The sequence below is a fragment of the Plasmodium gallinaceum genome (assembly GCF_900005855.1).
Source record: "Plasmodium gallinaceum strain 8A genome assembly, contig: PGAL8A_v1_152, whole genome shotgun sequence".
Taxonomy (NCBI): Eukaryota; Apicomplexa; class Aconoidasida; order Haemosporida; family Plasmodiidae; genus Plasmodium; species Plasmodium gallinaceum.
Genome location: NW_021628316.1, coordinates 461484 through 481199, shown reverse-complemented (window position 1 = coordinate 481199; position 19716 = coordinate 461484). Strand labels below are relative to the sequence as shown.

General features: G+C 18.1%; 5 protein-coding genes across 5 annotated transcripts; 4 read left to right on the top strand and 1 right to left on the bottom strand.

Annotated features, from left to right (window-relative positions):
• Positions 1-1073: 1073 nt before the first annotated feature.
• Positions 1074-1871, top strand: PGAL8A_00510000 (septum formation protein MAF homologue, putative; the record flags this gene model as incomplete). The annotated part of the gene is made up of 1 exon (XM_028673924.1): positions 1074-1871. One exon carries the CDS (start codon positions 1074-1076, stop codon positions 1869-1871), a length of 798 nt encoding a protein of 265 aa, XP_028530328.1.
• Positions 1872-3262: 1391 nt separating this feature from the next.
• Positions 3263-9436, top strand: PGAL8A_00509900 (conserved Plasmodium protein, unknown function; the record flags this gene model as incomplete). The annotated part of the gene is made up of 1 exon (XM_028673923.1): positions 3263-9436. One exon carries the CDS (start codon positions 3263-3265, stop codon positions 9434-9436), a length of 6174 nt encoding a protein of 2057 aa, XP_028530327.1.
• Positions 9437-10537: 1101 nt separating this feature from the next.
• On the top strand, positions 10538-15191 carry PGAL8A_00509800 (conserved Plasmodium membrane protein, unknown function; the record flags this gene model as incomplete). The annotated part of the gene is made up of 2 exons (XM_028673922.1): positions 10538-11624; positions 11773-15191. 2 exons carry the CDS (start codon positions 10538-10540, stop codon positions 15189-15191), a joined length of 4506 nt encoding a protein of 1501 aa, XP_028530326.1.
• Positions 15192-15850: 659 nt separating this feature from the next.
• PGAL8A_00509700 (DEAD box helicase, putative) lies at positions 15851-18220 on the top strand (the record flags this gene model as incomplete). The annotated part of the gene is made up of 1 exon (XM_028673920.1): positions 15851-18220. One exon carries the CDS (start codon positions 15851-15853, stop codon positions 18218-18220), a length of 2370 nt encoding a protein of 789 aa, XP_028530325.1.
• A 367-nt stretch (positions 18221-18587) lies between these two features.
• On the bottom strand, positions 18588-19500 carry PGAL8A_00509600 (peptidyl-prolyl cis-trans isomerase, putative; the record flags this gene model as incomplete). Its single annotated transcript, XM_028673919.1, has 3 exons — positions 18588-18710; positions 18831-19104; positions 19247-19500. The coding sequence occupies 3 exons, from the start codon at positions 19498-19500 to the stop codon at positions 18588-18590; spliced, it is 651 nt and encodes a 216-aa protein (XP_028530324.1).
• Between the last annotated feature and the right edge of the window lie 216 nt (positions 19501-19716).

Sequence of the window (19716 nt, the reverse complement as noted above, 5' to 3'; positions counted from 1 at the left end):
GATATATTTTTTGTAATGTAACTATTTTTATAATATTATATCAACAATATAACTATTATGTTGTGAACATAATTGTAATTTTATACTTAACTAATTTTATGTATACATTTTTTAAATTTTATTTATTTTTATATTAGTGAAATTTAATTTCCTTTTTTTTTTTTTTTTTTTGTCTCATTTTTACTTTTACTATTTTTCCTTTATTTGTTTATATTTGTTTATATTTTTTATTATTTTATCATTTTTAATTCTATAGAAGTTATATATATTTTTCGTTATTTATATATATAAATTTCTATCACTTTTACATTATGCTTTTATAAAATTTGAAAGCATCATATTATACCAAAATTACATATTTGAAGTAAACAAAATTTTCAATCACTTTTTAGGTCTCATTCATATTATACTATTATATTTCATAAATGTTATTTATAATTTTACAAGAGCAGTTAAGAATACCTCTAAAATTTAGTAAATATAAAAAAAATTGAAAGATCTGTTATAAGTTTATTTGTTTTTAATTTTGAATTAAGTTTAAAAATTTTTAAAATAGTAAAAAATTTCTTTACTTTTTATAATCCAGAAAAATAGCTAAAAAAGTTTTATTGTATGTATAAAATAATAAATCATATATATATTTTTTTCTTTTTAATAAGAAAAAAAAAAATGTATAAGCATATACTTATTATAAAATGAGATAATTGGTTATATAGATATATTATGTTTTAACATTTATTGTGTAATTTCCTAATTAAAACTTTAAAATTTATATTTTTTTTTTTTTTTTGAATTTCTAGAATCTTTAAATTTATTTATTTAAGTATATCAATTTTTAATTCTGAATGTTATCCTATCTTTATCCTATATATATGGTTAAAATATTTTTTAAACATATTTTAGATAAAAATATATAAAGAAAATGTTTAATTTTTTTTTTACATAATTTACTATAATTTTTTTCTTATTTAAACAAAAAAAAAAAAAAAAAAGGTACCTACAATTTATATATATATATATATATGAATATTAAATTTTTTTTTGTTTTTTTTACTTTTTTATCAAAAATCAAAATGAAAGAATTTTCTCATATAATTGGTTTAGGAGATATATTTCAAAATGAAAAAAAATGTTGGGTTCTACTAGCAAGTAAGTCACCAAGAAGGATGGAATTAATGAGATTAATTGGAATAAAAAATTTATATATATGTGATTCTAAATTTGAAGAAAATTTAGATAAAAACAAATTTTCCTCTGCTGAAGATTATGTAAAAGAGAATGCATTGAACAAGGGTTTAAAGGTTGTTGAGCACATTTGGTTTAATAATAAAAATAATGAGAATACTAAAGAAGATATTAATCATACTGAAAAGGATGAAACAAATAAAGATGAAAGATCTATAAATGAAGTTAACAAAATTGAAATAAATAAATATGAAGTGAAAAACCTTTACAGTAATTATAACCCAATACCATATATAATTATTTCGTGTGATACTATTGTTACTCTAAAAAATGAAATAATAGAAAAACCATTAAATAAGAAACATGCTTATGAAATATTGAAAAAATTATCTTCTAATGTTCATACTGTTTATACAGCTGTTTGTATATTTGTATATAAAACTAAAACACCCATTACATTTGTTGAAAAAACAGATGTACACTTTGATCAATTACTTGAAAAAGATATTTTAGAATATATAAATTTAAAAGAACCATATGATAAAGCAGGTGCTTATTCTATTCAAGGTATTGGTAGCCAATTTATAAAAAAAATTGATGGATGTTATTACAATGTTATGGGATTACCTATTCATAAATTATCAAAAACATTAACAAAACTACACTTAGAAAAAAATTTTTCTTAATTACTTAAAAAAAAAATATACATATCTGTGTTTATAGGTGCTATTACTAATAATACTATTTTATCTATATTTTGTTTTATTGAATATGTATTTTCATTTTTTTTTTTTTATAACTATTTTTTTTTTTTTTTTTTATAATCTTTTACTATTTTTTAAAAATTTTTGTTTTAATTATAAAAATAAAAAACATATTTTCATTTTCATATATATGTTTCTGTCTTTAAAAATATTGTCACTAAAAAACTAACCTCATATAAAATAATTTTATCCTATATTTTTATAGAAATATATGAAGAGAAAATAATATAAACAGATATAAAAAGAAATAATAATAAAATATAAATTTAAAATATTAACCCAATCATATAAAAAAAAGGAATATCCTTTTATGTAATTTAATACGCACTACCTTGCAGACAGAACAAAAAAAAAAAAAAAAAAATACGAAGAATACATATAAGGAAATACTAAGTTTTGTCATACAACTATTTTTATTAATAAAAATAAAAAGGAAACAAAAAAATAAATACAAAAAATTATAAATTATTTGTAAATATATATTGTTTACTTATAAAAATGTTTTTTATTTGTAAAAAAAGCTNTATTTTAATATGTTTTATAATGTATTCCAACTCTTTGCTATTTTAAAAATGTAATTAATTCTAAAAATATATATATATATATATTTTTTTTTTTAAATATAGTTATAAAGAGATTATTNTTTATAGAAAGGATTCGTAAACATAAGTTTTTTATCTAACCTATTANATTTATGTTGTTATGCCTATATAAACAATCAAATTAGTTACATTTTCTNTAATTTTGCTAAAACTATTTCTTTTTTTTTACATATATATATATATCTGTCTTTTTATTTAAACAATATAATATTTATTATTATTATACCTATAATTAAATTTTTATTTTATATATAAAAAAAAATATAAACAAATGTTTATATTAGAATATGAACCATTGTATATATTTTTTTTTCTTTCTGTCTTTTTTTTTTTTGAATCTTTTTTTTATTTATATATTCCATTAAATATTCATTATATTTTATTTCTCTAATTTTATAAAAATTACTTCATAAAAAAAATTTATTTGAATATACAACTAAAAAAAAAAAAAAGAGAAAAAAGAAGCCTTAAATGTTGTGTAGATACAGCAGAATTATCCTTAAAATTTTATCATAATATAATGTTGAGTTTATATTGTTTATTTGAAAAGTATAATAAATCTGTTGTTATAAATATAACATAAAAATAATTATATAAATATATATTTTTCCATTTAATAGAAAAAAAAACATCTTGTCATTTATAAATTATTCTGTTGGTATATTAAATGTAATTATGTTTGTAAATTATAATTAAAACATAAAAGGAAAAATGAGTATGTTAATTAATGCTTTTTCTTCAAAAAAAGAAAAAAAGAAAGAAAAATTAAAAATAGATAATAATGTAATCCCCGTAACTGATAATAATTTTGTCACTTTGAGTGAATATATGTTAGATAATGAAAACGTAAGAAAAAATAAAGATAGTGATAAAGAAAAAGAAATACTTTCCAAAATACAAAATATATTGAAAAAAAATATAAAAAGAGGGAAATTAAATAAGGTTATAAAAAGAACTTTTTCTCTAATAAAAAAAAAAAAGGTAAGCGAATTAATCTTAAAAAAAGAAAAAAAAATTCCAAAAAATGATGATTCTCTAAACTCTAAACAAATAGTTAAAAAAAATGAAGAATGCAATCTACAAAATAATGATAAAGAAGAGGAAGGAGAAAATAATAAAAAATTAATGGAAAAATTAAAAAAAAAAAAAAAAATTCCAGATAATGATCAGAACCTAAATAAGGAAAGTGTAAAGGGTAACTTAAGTTGTTCTAATAATAATAATGAATCAAATACATACAGCAATCCTTCAGACTTAGAATTTAAAGATGATTTTAAAAGTGCTAATGTTAATTTGCAAAAAAATAGTAATAATAAAAAAAAAATTAGTTCAAGTAATATAGGAGATCTTTTTAATGAAAAAACGTATAAAATGAGAGAAATAAAAAAATATAATAAATTTTTTGTTGATGACAAAAAAAATTTGTTAGAATTATTAAAAAATGATAATAAAAAACATAAAAGTGAAAAGCTAAGATTCAAAAAAGAAGATATAAGTGAAAAAGAAAATAGATCTAATTCTGAAGAAAATTCATTCATTAATAAAAAATACAAGAAATTTAACAAATTAAAAGTTAGTTCAATGGAAGAAACACAACAAAAAAATTCAAGTCATCCATTTAATATACATAAATCTACATTTAAAAAGAATGAGAACGATAATAAAAATATTATATGGAAGAATAAAAAATATGACAATAAATTAAAAAAATACAAAGATAAATCAGACAGTAGTAATACGTTAAAAAAAAATAATAATAACAAGATGGAGGTAAAGAATATAGAATATTTACAAAAATTATTTTACAAAGAGGAAAAAGGAAGTTATGTTAGTGATAAAGAAAATTTTTCAGATGGCGGTAAAAAATTTGAGTATTCAAGTAACGACTTCTCTGAGGATGATACCGATTCAGATGACAATATATCAAGTAAAAATATAATAGATCTGAATATTTTTAAAAATAAGTTAAAAATTTTTAATAACTTAATGGAAAGTATTGAACCATCAAGAAGTTACAATATAGATATAAGCCATCCTTTATATAATTTTTTATGTAAAAATGAAAACTCGTATTTAAGTTCTAATTGGCATGATAGAATAAATTTTGCTTTTCGTAATATATGGGGACTAAAAGATTATATATATGATGAAAAGACTGAGGGTGAAAGAGAAAAAGAGTTTTATAATGAATTAGAGTCATTCCATATGTCAAGCAAAATAGGTGCATGTGGATTAATATATTCTTTATTTTTAAAAGATGAAGAACATAATAATTTTATTAACTATTTCAAAAAATGCTTTGTTAAATTATCAAAAGAAAATTACCCTCATATTTATAAAATATATAAACCCAAATTTGATGATGATTTAGTATTTTTATTTGATAGCCTTGTTTTTACAGTCATATTAGGAAGTGAAGAAAACAATATAGATTATAATACAGCAAGAAAAATATACAGTAATGATTTGAAAGGAAGAAATCTACTATGTGACTGTATATATAATTTAAAAGAAAATTCCAGATTTTCTCTTCCTATAGCTAGCCAAATTGATTTTATGGGGTTACGGGTAATTTCAGAACCTTTGATGCCTTTAAACGAAGAAGAAATTCCAATTGATGTTATTAAAGATATATTTAAAAATACTAATATTAATGATTATATTAGTGAAGAAGATAAATCTTTTATATATGGTAATGATGGTATGGATTATGATTATGACAACAATGATATTAAAAATGATTGTAATAATGAAGATAAAAGGACAAAAAAAGTGAGCAAATTAAAAAAAAAAAAAGAGGAAGATTTAAAAAAGAGAAAAGAAAAAATATTTTATGAAAGATTAATGCTAGAGATAGAAAATTATGATCTGACATTATATGATCAGCTAAAAGAAATGAGTATCTATGCAAATTTTAATTGTTGTATTTTACCTTTTGGTTTATCAAACTATTTTGAATCTAAAATATATAAAAAAAGAAACAGTGTAAAAATTTTTAGATCAATTATAGACAATTTATTTATTATAAGAGGAACAGAAGAAATATTGCCTCCATTTCTTTTTAATTTTAAAAAAGAAAATTTTATCACACGATTAAGATATGAATTCATAAAATATTATTATAAGTATCCTTTGTATAACACTACTTTAGCAATTAATATAAAATATAAAGAACTTGAAGAGAATAAAAATAATTTAGATATCCTGAAAGAAGCTAGTAAGGAATCTATAAATAATATTGAAAATTATGTTATTCCTAAAATTATAAATCTAACTACAAATTTTAATGATAGTTATGATATAACAGAAGCTTATCATTCACATGGAATTAATATGTGTAATTTAGGCAAATTACTAAATAAAAATAAATCACCTGAATTTCTTTCAGAAATTATATGTAGAGAAATTATTTGTCGAACATTAAAATGTATTTATTATGAACATATACACTCTTTTATAACAAAAGTTTTAAAAAATCCAAAACAAAAAAATGATATGAATGATTATTCTTATAATAATAATAATAATAATAATAATAATAATAATAGTAATAGTAATGGTAATGGTATTTATAATAACTATTCTTGTAATAAAAATGTCAATAAGGATTTTATTTGTTGTTGTGAAAAATGTTTCACTTATTGGTATTTTTTTCCTGAATTAGTACCTCATGAATTCATAATTCGATTAATAAATTTAACTTTAAATATTAAGAGCGCAGATTCTTTAAAATTTTGGAAAAATATACTAATTCCTCATTGCGTAAAAAAGTTTCACATTAATTTAATAGATCATATAAATATAAAAGAAATTGAAATATATGGATTATTTTTATGTATAGAATATCATTTTGGTATATGTTTTAAAAGAGAATGTAAAAAAAATTATAAAGTTAAATTGCCTCTAACTTTGGATGATATGTCAAGTTTTCATTCAAGAAAGGATTATCATTTATTTCCTAATGTAGGTAAATTAAAAAGAATTTTTAAATCAAATATTAATCAAAAAGAAAAAGAAGGAGGACAAAATTATGATAAAAAAGAACACATAAATAATTATAATAAAAGTGTAAAATATGAAAATATGCATAGTAAAAGCAAATATAACAAGAACCATTCATTCGATTATTTAAATGAGGAAAAATATATCAATAAGAAAAATAAAGCGTTAGACAAATTTGATATTGATAACACAGTAAACCATATAAATAACAATGGAGGAAAAATAAAAAACTTAGATATAACAATTAATTCATTAGGTAATTTAGAAAAAAAATTAGAAACTAAAAACGTATATTCTCTATTAGAAAAAATAAAAGATGAAAGTATTTCTTCTCATGAAAATTCACAAAATACAGTAACAGACAATGTAAAGAATAAAGATAATTGTGTATATCAAAGTTATCAAAAATATGACAAATGTAATAAAAGATATTATGAAAAAACAAGTTTTGTTTTATTTTATCCTAAAAGCAAAATATGTTTCCCTAAATACTCTACCTGGTCATATAAAACTATAGAAAAGTTATTTTCGAACATCATAATTCAAGAAAAATTTAAAATAAAAACTATTTTAAAAGAAAATATCATAAACATAATTGATACGAAAAAAAATGATTTTTTAAATAAAAATAATATTTGTACTGTTGGTTCATGTAGTAAAATAAAAAGTTCTATTTATGAGTATAATATTCCTTGTCATCCTTACTGCATATTAAATGAGAAAATGACATGCATAAATTATTATAGAGCTAAACAATCGATCTTATTATTATTAAATATTAATATTAATAAAAATGTATTTGAAATAACAAAAAATTTTCTTTATCTAGCATACTTACATTTTGAACATGGTTATATAAAAAAATGTTTAAAAGTATGTTATTATATTTATAATACTATTCCTAATATAGGGGCTCTAAGAAGAGATATACTTATTTTAATTTTACAGTGTAAAGTTAAAGAAGAAAAAATAGAAGATGCATTAATAATTTATAAGCTTATTGTTATATTTAGCAAATTTTATGATGGAGAATATAATATAAGCACTGTACTGTGTAATATATTATTAGCTAATTATTACTATGATAAAGCAAATAATATAAAAAATCAGCATGGTAATAATAAAATGAAAGAAGAAAATCTAAATAATAGTTATCATATAGAGGGATTTAATGATATAGAACATAAAGATAATAAGGTAGTTACTTATGAATCTGAAGAAAAAAAAGGAGAAATGGAGAAGGAAACATTAAATATTATTGATAATTTCCATTTGAAAAGAAAATATTTATTAAAGGCATTATATTATTCTAAAGAGTGTTATAAAATTATTTCTACTTCTTTGAATGATATTATTTCCCATTGGATATATATATCTTCCTTAATATTACTAGGAAATATTTTAGTATCTTTAAATCAGTTTCAAAAAGCAATATTATTTTACAGTTTATCATTACAATATTCCATAAAAGGAAAAATGCCTAATTTTATTATTTTACAAAATAAATGTTTGTTAGCTGATTCATTAAAAAATAATGGAAATTTTGAAAAAGCAATTGAAATAGCTGAAGAATGTTTGAATTCTTTAGATAATTCAATTAGTTCTTCACATAATTTAACTTTATATGTAATTTTTAGATTAGCTCAAATGAAGCAATACATGGGTTGCAAAGATTTAATTTATCCTAATATATTTTTAAATAAGTCTCCAAATGCTTATATTAAAAAAAAAATTTCTCCATCTGATTTTATTATATTCGAACAAAAATATTTAAATGAAACAAGTGCAAAATATAGAAAAGAAGCTATTGATTTATATATTAAACTATATTATAGATTAAAAAATAAAAAAAATTACAACTTAGTATTTGGTAAAGATATATTTGGGAATTTTTATACTAAAGATGATTTATCAAGTACAGAAGATAATAAAAATGGTTTAGAAGAGGATACAGAAAGAATTACAGTAGTTATAAGAGAAATATTCAAAATAAAAGTTGTTTCTCTAAGTTCCAATAAGCAACTTATGTTAGCATCAAAATTACTAGCGATAGTTTTATCGAAAAATTCTTCTTCTTTTGTTAAAGAATTAACATTAAATAAACAAGGGATATATAAAGATGATTTATTCAATCATATCCATAAGATAGATAACATAAATGAGAAATTAGAAGAAGATGGTACTATTTATAATACAAATAATCAAGTAAATTATATAAATGAAATATATAATAATGATTACATGTATGATAAAAAAAATGTAGATAGTATGTTAAATTTGCAACTTAGTGATTTTTATTTAAACAAACAAAAAAATTTCTTTGATAGAAGTTGCTATACAAAAGAATATGATTTAATATCTATTGAAAAAATTATATATGATGATACTTATTTTAGCATAGAAGATATATGCAAATATTGCCATTTAAATTGTAATAACTATAATAAACAAAACTTAAATGAATATAATTTTAATTCATTACTAAATCCTCATAAATGGTTTGATATGTTATTTTATAATGTAATGAAAGGCACTTGTGATCATTTGCAAATACTTATATTAATAGATTTAATTAGAACTTTTCTAACACCTTTACAAAAACAACTTATTTTATTTCATGCAAAATCAATAAATAATGTTAAAGATAATGAGAGATTCTCTGAATATATGCAATATTTACTAAATAATGAAGAAAACAATATTTTACATTTAACGAACTTTATAAATCACAAGAAGAATTTTTTTGTTGGTGATAATTTACCAAAAGAGTTTTCAAATATTCATAAGAAAGATGTAAAAAAAAATATCCATTTTTTATCTAATATGACTGTAACTAATCCAAATTTGTTAACATGTCCTAATGAGTTCACAAATTTAGAATAAATTTCGTATTTTATTTAATGATACTATTTTATAAATAATATAATAAAATTAAACAAAATAATACGCAACAATAAAAAATGATATTAACATAAATAAAAATAATATATATATTTTAAAAAATTGAGAATATAAAAATATTAATAAATAATATTTTTATATATAGCATATTAACATAAACATATTTTTTATTAAATTTAAAAATAAACTTCTCAGGTAATAATTATAATTTTTTTTTAGTATTTTTTTTTTTTTTTTTTATATTTTTATGTTTCTAGTTGCATTTGTTATTCTGATCTAAGAAATATGCAATTTACGTTTTATACTTACAATGTTTATTTAATATAATTATTAAAAATAAAAAGATAAATAATTTAAAGTGTACTTGATTATTTATTTTTTTTTTTTTTTTTATCTATTAAAAAATTAAATATTATATATTATAATATTTTTATAAAAACTAACTTAAAAAAGTAATTAATCTTTATGCAAAAATGTGCATAAATAAAACAAAACCTAGATCAGTTGGCATATGTTTTTTAATTAAATAATTAAAAAAATTTTTTTATTTATTTACATTTCTTTTTCTTTTATTATTTTGTTAGAAATTCGTTGGAAATGAAAATATATGAACATAATTATAAAGATTTATTTTTAAACAATTCTATTGTTATTAGTAATAAGAAATGGCCTATAAAGATTGTTGAAGTTTTTATTATTAGTATTTAAGAATACGAAAGAATTTTATTTTATAAATAATTAATTTAGAAAAAAATAGATGATTGAAAACAATATCAACACAATTAATTTTTGTAATAAGTTATTACAATTAATTATTAAGAAAAAAATATAATAAAAATATTAAAAATAAAAAAATTAAAGTATAATACAAATATAATCCTAAAATTTTTGATAGCAAGTATCAAAATACTAATATATACTAATTATAAACGAAATATTTACATATATGTATAATAAATATGAAATAAATAATTTCAATTAGAGTAAAAAAATATTTTTTGCAATGAATATAAAAATGATATAGGTCTATTATTATATATATAATGGAAATAGAAAAAATATATAATAAATAAATATTTAAAAATGTCGGTGAATAAAAAAAAGACAAATAATGAAGATAGTTTAACATTTCTAAATGTGTATTCTGATGTTCTTTTTAAATATACCGAAGAGAACAAAAAAAAAAATGAATTATCTGAAACATTCTTATTAAGAGAAAAAATACGAGACGGAAAAAGATTAATAAAAATAAATATTGACATCATTTTAATTATAGTTTTGTTTTTTGTTCTTTGTTCTTCTACAAACGTAATTAAAATTAAAAAATTTCAAAACTATATTTATAATAACCTGAATGAATCAAAAGCATATTCCGAATCTTTTTATAAATCACTAAGTGATGACATAAAAAAAATAAATGATGATTTTTCTTATGAACCTAGAAAAAAAGATTATACAATCTTTAAAAATATAAGTAATAAATTTGAATTATCTTCATGGATAAAAAATACATTTGTTGAAAAAGTTTCTAAAGAGAAATTTTTAAATAATAATATTTTGTTTGGTAAATGTTGGAGAATATCAATGAGATTATATAAAAAGAAAGAAAATATATCAGATAATATTTACAAAGATAAAAAATTATATGAACTTTATCCTGATAATTCATTCTCCTATGATTTAGAAAATGCACAAAATCTTACTTCTCTTTATTTTGATGTAAGGTGGAGATATAATTTTTCTAAGGATTTATCATATAAAAAAATAGGAGGACTATATCAAATAATATGTGAGAGTGATCATAATAAAATTCAAGAAAAGCTTACTCAAGGAAGCTTTTATACACAAAATTATCCTTACTTTGTACCAGCTGTTATATTAACTAATTATAATATAGCTTCTGTTACTGTAGATTTTTTATTATTTAATCCTTTATTAAATATAATTTCCTATAATGTTTTAAAATTTTCTTTTTTACCTAATGCCAAAACATATAAAGAAATAGTTACTTTATCAGCTATATATAACAAATTAAATATATATTTTCTTATTTCATTACCTGTATTTATTATATTATTTATTACCTATATTACAATAAATGTTAAAAAAATGACACTGGTTGGTTTCAAATTGTATATTAAATCATATTATACTAAATTTTTTCTCATAGGTAATTAATTAAAAGAAATTATATATTTTGTTTTTATCATTACATATAAATATAATAAATATATGTACTTTTAATTATGTAATTTAAAAATATTATCATGTAATATTTATTTTTCCCTTTTTATTTTTCTATAATTTTTTTTTTTTAGTTTCTATTATTATTAATTTCATAACATTAACCATATATCTTCTATCTCATTCTAGATTGCCTAATTTAAATTTAGAATACAAAAATGGAAAATATACAATAAATTCTTTATATTCTCAAATTAAAGAAGATAAAATTGCATATTTTCTACATGAGATGTACATAACAATTTCAAATATAGAGTTAATAAAAAATATATTTATTTGTACAACAGCAATAACTTTTGCCTTATCTTGTATTGTTTTCTTAAAGCATTTTGGTCTTCTAGTGAAAAAATATAGTAATGTTGAAAAAAATATAAAAGAAGATTTCTTGTATCCTTTTTTTATTATTTTAATAATTATATTCGGATGTTTAGCTATTTTTTCTGTATTTTGTCATAAGCTTTTTGATATCTCAGAAAATATTAGTTTTAGTAAGATACATATTTTTATTTTTAATATATGTATAATTTTTGCAAATTTTCAAGGTTTCAATATTTCTTCTATTGTAAGTGAAGAAAACATTTTATCTTACTTTTATGCAATTCCTATTCTTTTTTTTATTGTTACTATAAGTTTTTCTTTCATTTTTTTTTTAGCAATAAAATCTTTCATTAAAAGAAATAAAAAAATATATAAATCATTTATATATCAATATAGTAAGTTATTAAGAGAGAACAAAAATAAAAAAAATAAGGAAAAAAAAAATGGAATATTTTTTGATAAATTTTTACGTGATGTAAATTATGATTATAATTTAGATGAAAATGAGAACATTAAAAATGAAAAAAAAAAAAAAGAAAATGTAGAAAGAGAAGATAAAACAAATAAACTTAATAATGAAAAAAATAGCACATATATAAATGAAGGCTCTGATGAAGATATAGAAAACGAAAATCATTTAAAAAATAAAAATGAATATTTAAGTGACAAAAATAATAAAGATTCAGAAGATATATATGAGAATTCAAATGATGATAGTAATGAAAATTTAAGGGAAAATAGTAAATACTCATCAGAAAGTTCCAGTGGTTGCGAAATTAACATTGATGAGGTAAATGAAAATTTAAATGTAAAAGATTTAGTAAATGTGAGAAATAGCTCAAAAAATGATAAATCTATATATTATGAAAAAAATAATAAAAAAAAAAATCTTTTCAATATAGAAAAAATTTTAGACTATTTTTTTAATATGAATAGAAGCTTTTTGCCTTTTTCTTATAAAGAAAAAAAGTATATTTTAAAAAATTATAAGAGTAAAACATCTAGTGGTAGACTAATTTTTTATATATATTTATATACTTTTTTGTTGTTATTTGTTATGTTATTTATTGTTAATGATTATAAAAAAATTAATGAAAGTGAAAAACTACTAAAATATCAGATAGAAAATATAGGCTATTTACCAAACGATGATTTATTTATTAATATGCAATTCTATCACATAGAGAAAAATATTAATGTAAATATTAAAAAAAAGGAATTTAATTTTAATCAAATAGAACATAAAGATGATGTTATACAGTGGCTTAAAACTTGTTTTATTTCTTTTTTACAAAATCGTTCTAGTACATATGGAAATGATGCAAAATTTCATAGTACATATATGTGGAAGGAAATATTTAATTTTAAGTATCATCAAGGAATAAATATAAAAATAACATCTAGAGAACAAATTAAAATTCCAAATACTAAATTTATTTGTGACGTTAAACTAAAAAATTGCGAAATATATATAGAAAATGAAAAAGCTAAATTGGTTAATACTATAAATGATATAGCATTAATTATTAATGATTCCATTCAAAAAATTGAAATTTCCTTTATTTTATCTGATAAGATTAACGATTATAGTATTCTAGTTAACATACATTTTATTTTTATTTCTAGTGGATATATATCAAAAAATATATTTTTTGGTCATCTATTTTTTAATTCTTTTAATATTTTTTATTTTAAAGGTGTTGCAATTAATATTTTATTTTTCACAATGCTCTTAGGTTTATTTATTGTTATCTACTTATTTTTATTTAAAAATTTTGTGAGCTTTTATAAAGTATGTTCTTTTGTTGCAAATGGATGTGATAATAATACAGCCTCTAAAATTGAAAAAGTGAATAATTTAAATAATGATAATAAAGAAATTGAAAATTTAGACAAACATGTTAATTTAAACAGCAATAATTATAATTATGGTAATTATAATTATGGTAATTATAATTATGGTGATTATAATTATGGTGATTATAATAATGGTAATTATAATAATGGTAATTATAATAATGGTAATTATAATAATGGTAATTATAATTATGGTAATTATAATTATGGTAATTATAATTTTTATGACAATTATAACAACGATGATATTAACATTAACAATGTTAACAAAAAAGTAACTAAAATAGGCTCAAACTTTAAATTAAAAATTTATCTAACATATATTCTTGAAAATAATATTTTAAATTTTATCATTTTTCCTTTACATATTCTAATTATTGCATTTTGGCTAGTTTTATCTATAGATATTAATTGGATTATAAATAACACTAATAAAAAAAATAATCATTTTAATGTCCATTTAAATTTATTTTCATATATTTCATATTTTATAAATATTTTTTACTTATTTATTTTTTTAGCCATAATAAATAAGTTTATTTTCCTTTCTAATTACTTTAAAAAGGAAATATTATATGAAGCATTACATTCTAATAAAAAACAAATAATTAAAAGTACCGCTTTATTAATATTTTTTTACTTAATTTTTACTATATTTAATTTTTTTTTTTATGGTATTGATGATTTTAATGACTTATCTCCACGACAATATTTTATTTATTCTATTTTAATTTTATTAGGCTTAGTTAATATAGAAATTTATTTAAAATGTAATATTTTCTATTTTTTATTAATTATCTTACCATATTTAGTTTTAATACGCTTTCTTTTTATTTATGCATTTTTTGCTCCTATTTTTGCTACTTATATTATTTTGTTAAGGAAAAAAAAAAAAAAGAAAAAAAAAAAAGTATATGATAAAAAAACAGATGATAATTCCTCTTTTACATTAACACAATTAAGTAATGAGCAATGGAGTAATTTAAATGAAGATATAAAGCAATTTGCTAGAATGGAAACTTATAATATGTTGCAATTTTTTGAAAAATTAAACCATGAATTAAAAAATAATGTAGATTTTTCTGTAATACTAAGGAATACAAGTGAAAAATTAAATGAAAAATTCTACACATTTCAATTGGAATTACGCAAAATAGAATTACAATGGAAGTTCAGAAGTAAACTATTAAGTTCATCTATGGCATATTTAGAAAAACTAAATAATCAAATAAGTATGCAGGAAGAAATTATTATTGAAAATAAAAATAGGATATTATCTTTAAAACAATACTTAAAACAAATTAAACCGGATTCATGAATAAAAAAAAAAAAAAAATATATATAAATTAGCTCATTTATCAAAATAATATTACAATTTTATAAATAAGAATACTTCTAAAAAAAAAAAAAATGACTTAATATATTTTAATAATTTTTTATTTTTAATAAATATAACAAAAATGTAAAAATAATAAAAACAAATATAACAATTCAAATTATTGTAGCTTTACAAAAAGTATTCAATTATAAAAGTTCCTTGGGTTTTTTTTTTTATAAGCAATAAACAATTTTACTTTTTATTTGAATATAATCTATTGTATATTTCGTTTTTAATTTTTTAATTACGATGAAAGTTTTATTCCTTTTTCGTGTATTCAAAATGTAAATGAATTTTTATATGCATTAATTTTTTGTATTTATTTAAATGTATGTAAATACGTGTTTTTACACCCGTTAAATACAAAATATGAACATTGTTTAAAAATGAAAAAAAAAAAAAAAATAAATAAATAAATATAAAACAATGTAAAAAAAAAAATAATATTTAATCATAATTCATCATGAATAAAATAAATCTTTATTTTATTTTTATAAATTTTTTGTATGTTAGTTTTTCATTTTTGTTTTAATGCTGCAATTAAATAACATACATTTTTTTTTTAATTTTCATTGAAAAAGTTTAAAAAATTAATATGTATGTATTTATATAAGTATATTTTTATGGAAAATTATATAATTGAATTTTTTTTTTTGTTAAAATTTTTTATATTTAATTTTAGTAGAACTAAAAAATATTACTTTTATAAATACATAATTTTTTTATTTTATTTAAAAAATCTTTTGTATGCAAAAAAATGGGAAAATAATAAAAAAGGAAATTTTCTTTTTCTTAGAAATATTAATGTTAAAAAAGAAAAAATTTTATTGAAGAATGATAGAAATGTTAATAATATATCTCTCTTAAAAGAAAGGTATAGAAAAGGAAATAAGAATATTGTGTTTATTGAAAAGGGAGTAAATGATGAAAATAAAATATATTATGTAAAAGATTGTCTTAATAAAAATGTAAAAGAAATAAAATATATAAGTGATCTTCAGAAAAGTTTTATCTACTTAATAGAAAGAAACAATAATATGTTATTACATGCGAAAACATCTAGTGGAAAAACTACTATTTGCTTATTTTATTTTATTTTAAAATTTTATTATAATTGTGAGTTCATATTTTATGAAGATATAGAAAGAGAGAAATATATGAATAACGAATATTTTGAAGACAGTCTATATGGTATAAATAATTATAAAAAACCTTTTCCAAAAAATAAACTAATGCATATACCTTATAGTGAAAGGTATTCAGAAATTTCTGACATTAAAGAAAATAAAGATATACTGATGGAAAAAAAATCAAATATTAAATTAAAAAATGAAAAAATTCTTATATTATGCTCTTCAAAAGAATTATGTGTTCAAATTTCACAAAACATATTATCTTTTATAAATAATAAAAATTCGAATATAATTAAATTATTTATTGATAAGCAATGTGAATATAACAAAGAAGGAAAAGATATAAAAAAAGAAAAGGAAAAGAATGAAGAAGAAAATTATAACTTTAAAGTTGAAAGTACTGAACATAATCAAATTTCTAATCCTTTAAAAAAAATGAACAAAAATATAAATAGTGAAAATAATGAAAAAGGGACAAATAAAAGGAAAATAAATGAAAATAGTAGATCAGATATAAATAATAATTTAAAAATAAATAAGGAATTAATTATAAATAATATGTTAAAAGAAAAGAATGAGTTAAAAAATGTTCTTTTTCTTATAGGAACACCCATTTGTTTTAAAAATTACCTTTTAAATTTAGAAAAGGAAAATTTAAAAGAGTTTTTAAAAAGCATTAAATATATTTTTTTTGATGAGATAGATAAACTCTTTCCATCATTAAAAAAACACAATCTTATAAGATCAAAAGATAATATAAAAAAAAAAACTGCTTATTTAATATTAGAGACGATAATGTATATTAATAAAAAAAATTTAATTTTTATTGGATGTTCTAGTACTTTAAATAGAGAATTACACAGGAAGATATTTAAGTTATTATCTTTGAATAGAAATAATTCAAAAAAAAAAATTTTCTTATTAAGAGAAAAAAACAATTTATTAAAAACAGAAAATAACCGAGATAATAACCCAATTAAAATTAATTCATTTAACTTCGATGAAAAAACAAAAAATAAATTAAATGAAAATGATGAAAAATATACGAAGAAAGAAAATACTTTAGAAAATAATCAGATCAATGAAATAGGAGAATCTGATTCGAATGCATTTGATTTTAATAATTACATAAATAATGAAAACGTATTTCAGAAATATGTGATAAAGGTAAGAATTCCCAACAGTATTTATCATTTTTATTATGTGATAAATAATGAATTATTTGAAAATAGAATAAAAGAAACTTACAAAATAATAGAACACTTTTCTCAACAAAAAATTTTAATTTTAATTAAAAATGGATATTCTTTAATGAAAATGAAACAAATTTTGGAGGAAAAAAATATATTTTGCATTTTATTACATGAAAAATTACAAATATCTTTAAAAGAAAATAATAAACATCTAAACAAACTATGTAGTAATTATGAAGAAATAAAAAATATAAAAGAAATTTCTACGAATGAAAAAAAAGAATTCATAAATAAGTTTCCTGTTATTATAAGTTCTTTTGATTCAATTCGTGGTTTTCATATAAATAATTTAGATATAGTTCTTTTATGTAATAAACCGAAAAATATAAATGAGTATATTCATTTGTGTGGGAGAGTAGGAAGAAGAAATAAAATTGGATATTCAATCATGTTAGAAAATGAAAAAAATATAAATATTGTCAAAAAATGGTTAGTCAATATAGAAGTGAATTTTAATAATTTAATTTTAAATAATAGTTCCGTAAAACAAGAAAAAGTTGTTGATGAAGAGAAAACAAGGAATAAAAACGATTTAAATTATCTTGTATCGAATGTGTTAGAAGAATTAAAAGAAGATATATGATATTACAATATAAAAAAAAAAAAAAAAAAAAAGTAAATAAGAATATTACTTTATATTTTCTTTTCCTATATAATATATTTTTAAAGTTTTAAAAAAAAATGAAAAATTTTTATCACTCTTTTTTAAATTATATAATATATCCTTATAATTCATAAATATTAAAAATATTTTGTTCTTCATATTATATTCAATGTAATATATCATTGAACCTTTTGTTTAATAATAAGAGGAAAAAAAAAAAAAAAAAAAAAAATTAAGATAATTTTGTATAATTTACAAAAAAGGAATAAGGGAAATTTAAAAAAGTTGAGTTGGAGGAAAAAAAAAAAAAAAATATGGAAAATGTAAAAATTTGAACAAAAGAAAATTAAAAATATTCAGATATAGCAATTTTGATGTTTTCAATTTTCATTTTCATTTTTTGAAGAAATGTTTCTTTTTGTGAATTTTTTTTTATTATTTTCACTACATCTATCTCGTAAATGAGTGGCTAAAAATTAAAAAAAAAATGTTAAAATTAAAACAAACTAGGATCAAGCAAAAAATTTTAAAGATACTTTTACATATACTTTTATTTATTTTATTTTTATTTTTTTTTTTTTTAAAGTACTTGGTTAGGAAAATGATAAGGATATGCTAAATGAGGTGGAATAATACATTGTCTTCTTGTATTTTTTTTCATACCAATAACAATTTCATAAATAGCTCTTATATGTTTTTGATCATAGAATCCAGCTGTTATTTTAACTGGAAATATGCTTTTAAATGTTGATTCAATTATTCTAAAGTCATTTGTTGTTTTTCCTTGATAATGAATATAAACAATATCTCCTTTTTCAACAGTAATATCTTCTCCATCAATTATATCTTTATATAGTATTCCACTTAATAAAATGAAATTTCAAATATATATATATATATCTTTTAAAAAACATATGAAGTCATATTTACATTTATTTTCTTTTAACCTTTATATTTTTACTTTATATATATATATATATATATATTTATATTTTTCTTTTATACCTTTCTGTTTTTAAATAAGGGGTATCAGACCTATATTTTTTTTCTAAATAAGTACTTCGTTTTTCTTCTAAATGAAAAATGTTGATATTTTTTGAGAATAGTAGTTTCTTTATAAAATAGGAATTTAGAGATATAAAAAAAAACTTATGAAAGCCATTAAAAATATTTTTTTTGTTTCTAAAATAGAATTTCAATAATGAAATTTTTTTTTTTTCATACAATTTAAAAAAGATATATCCAATGAAATTTACCATTTTCACTTAATTATGTCATGTTGCATATTCAATTTGTTTTTAATTTTTTCTTAAAAGGAAAAAAAAAAATTAAAAATGAAAAATATATTTTTTTAAAGTAATAAACATAATATTATTAATAAAAACATAAATAAAATAATAACGTTTAAAAAAAAAAAAAAAAAAAAAAAAAAAAAAAATTTAAAAAAAAAAAAAAAAAAAAAAAAAAAAAAAAAA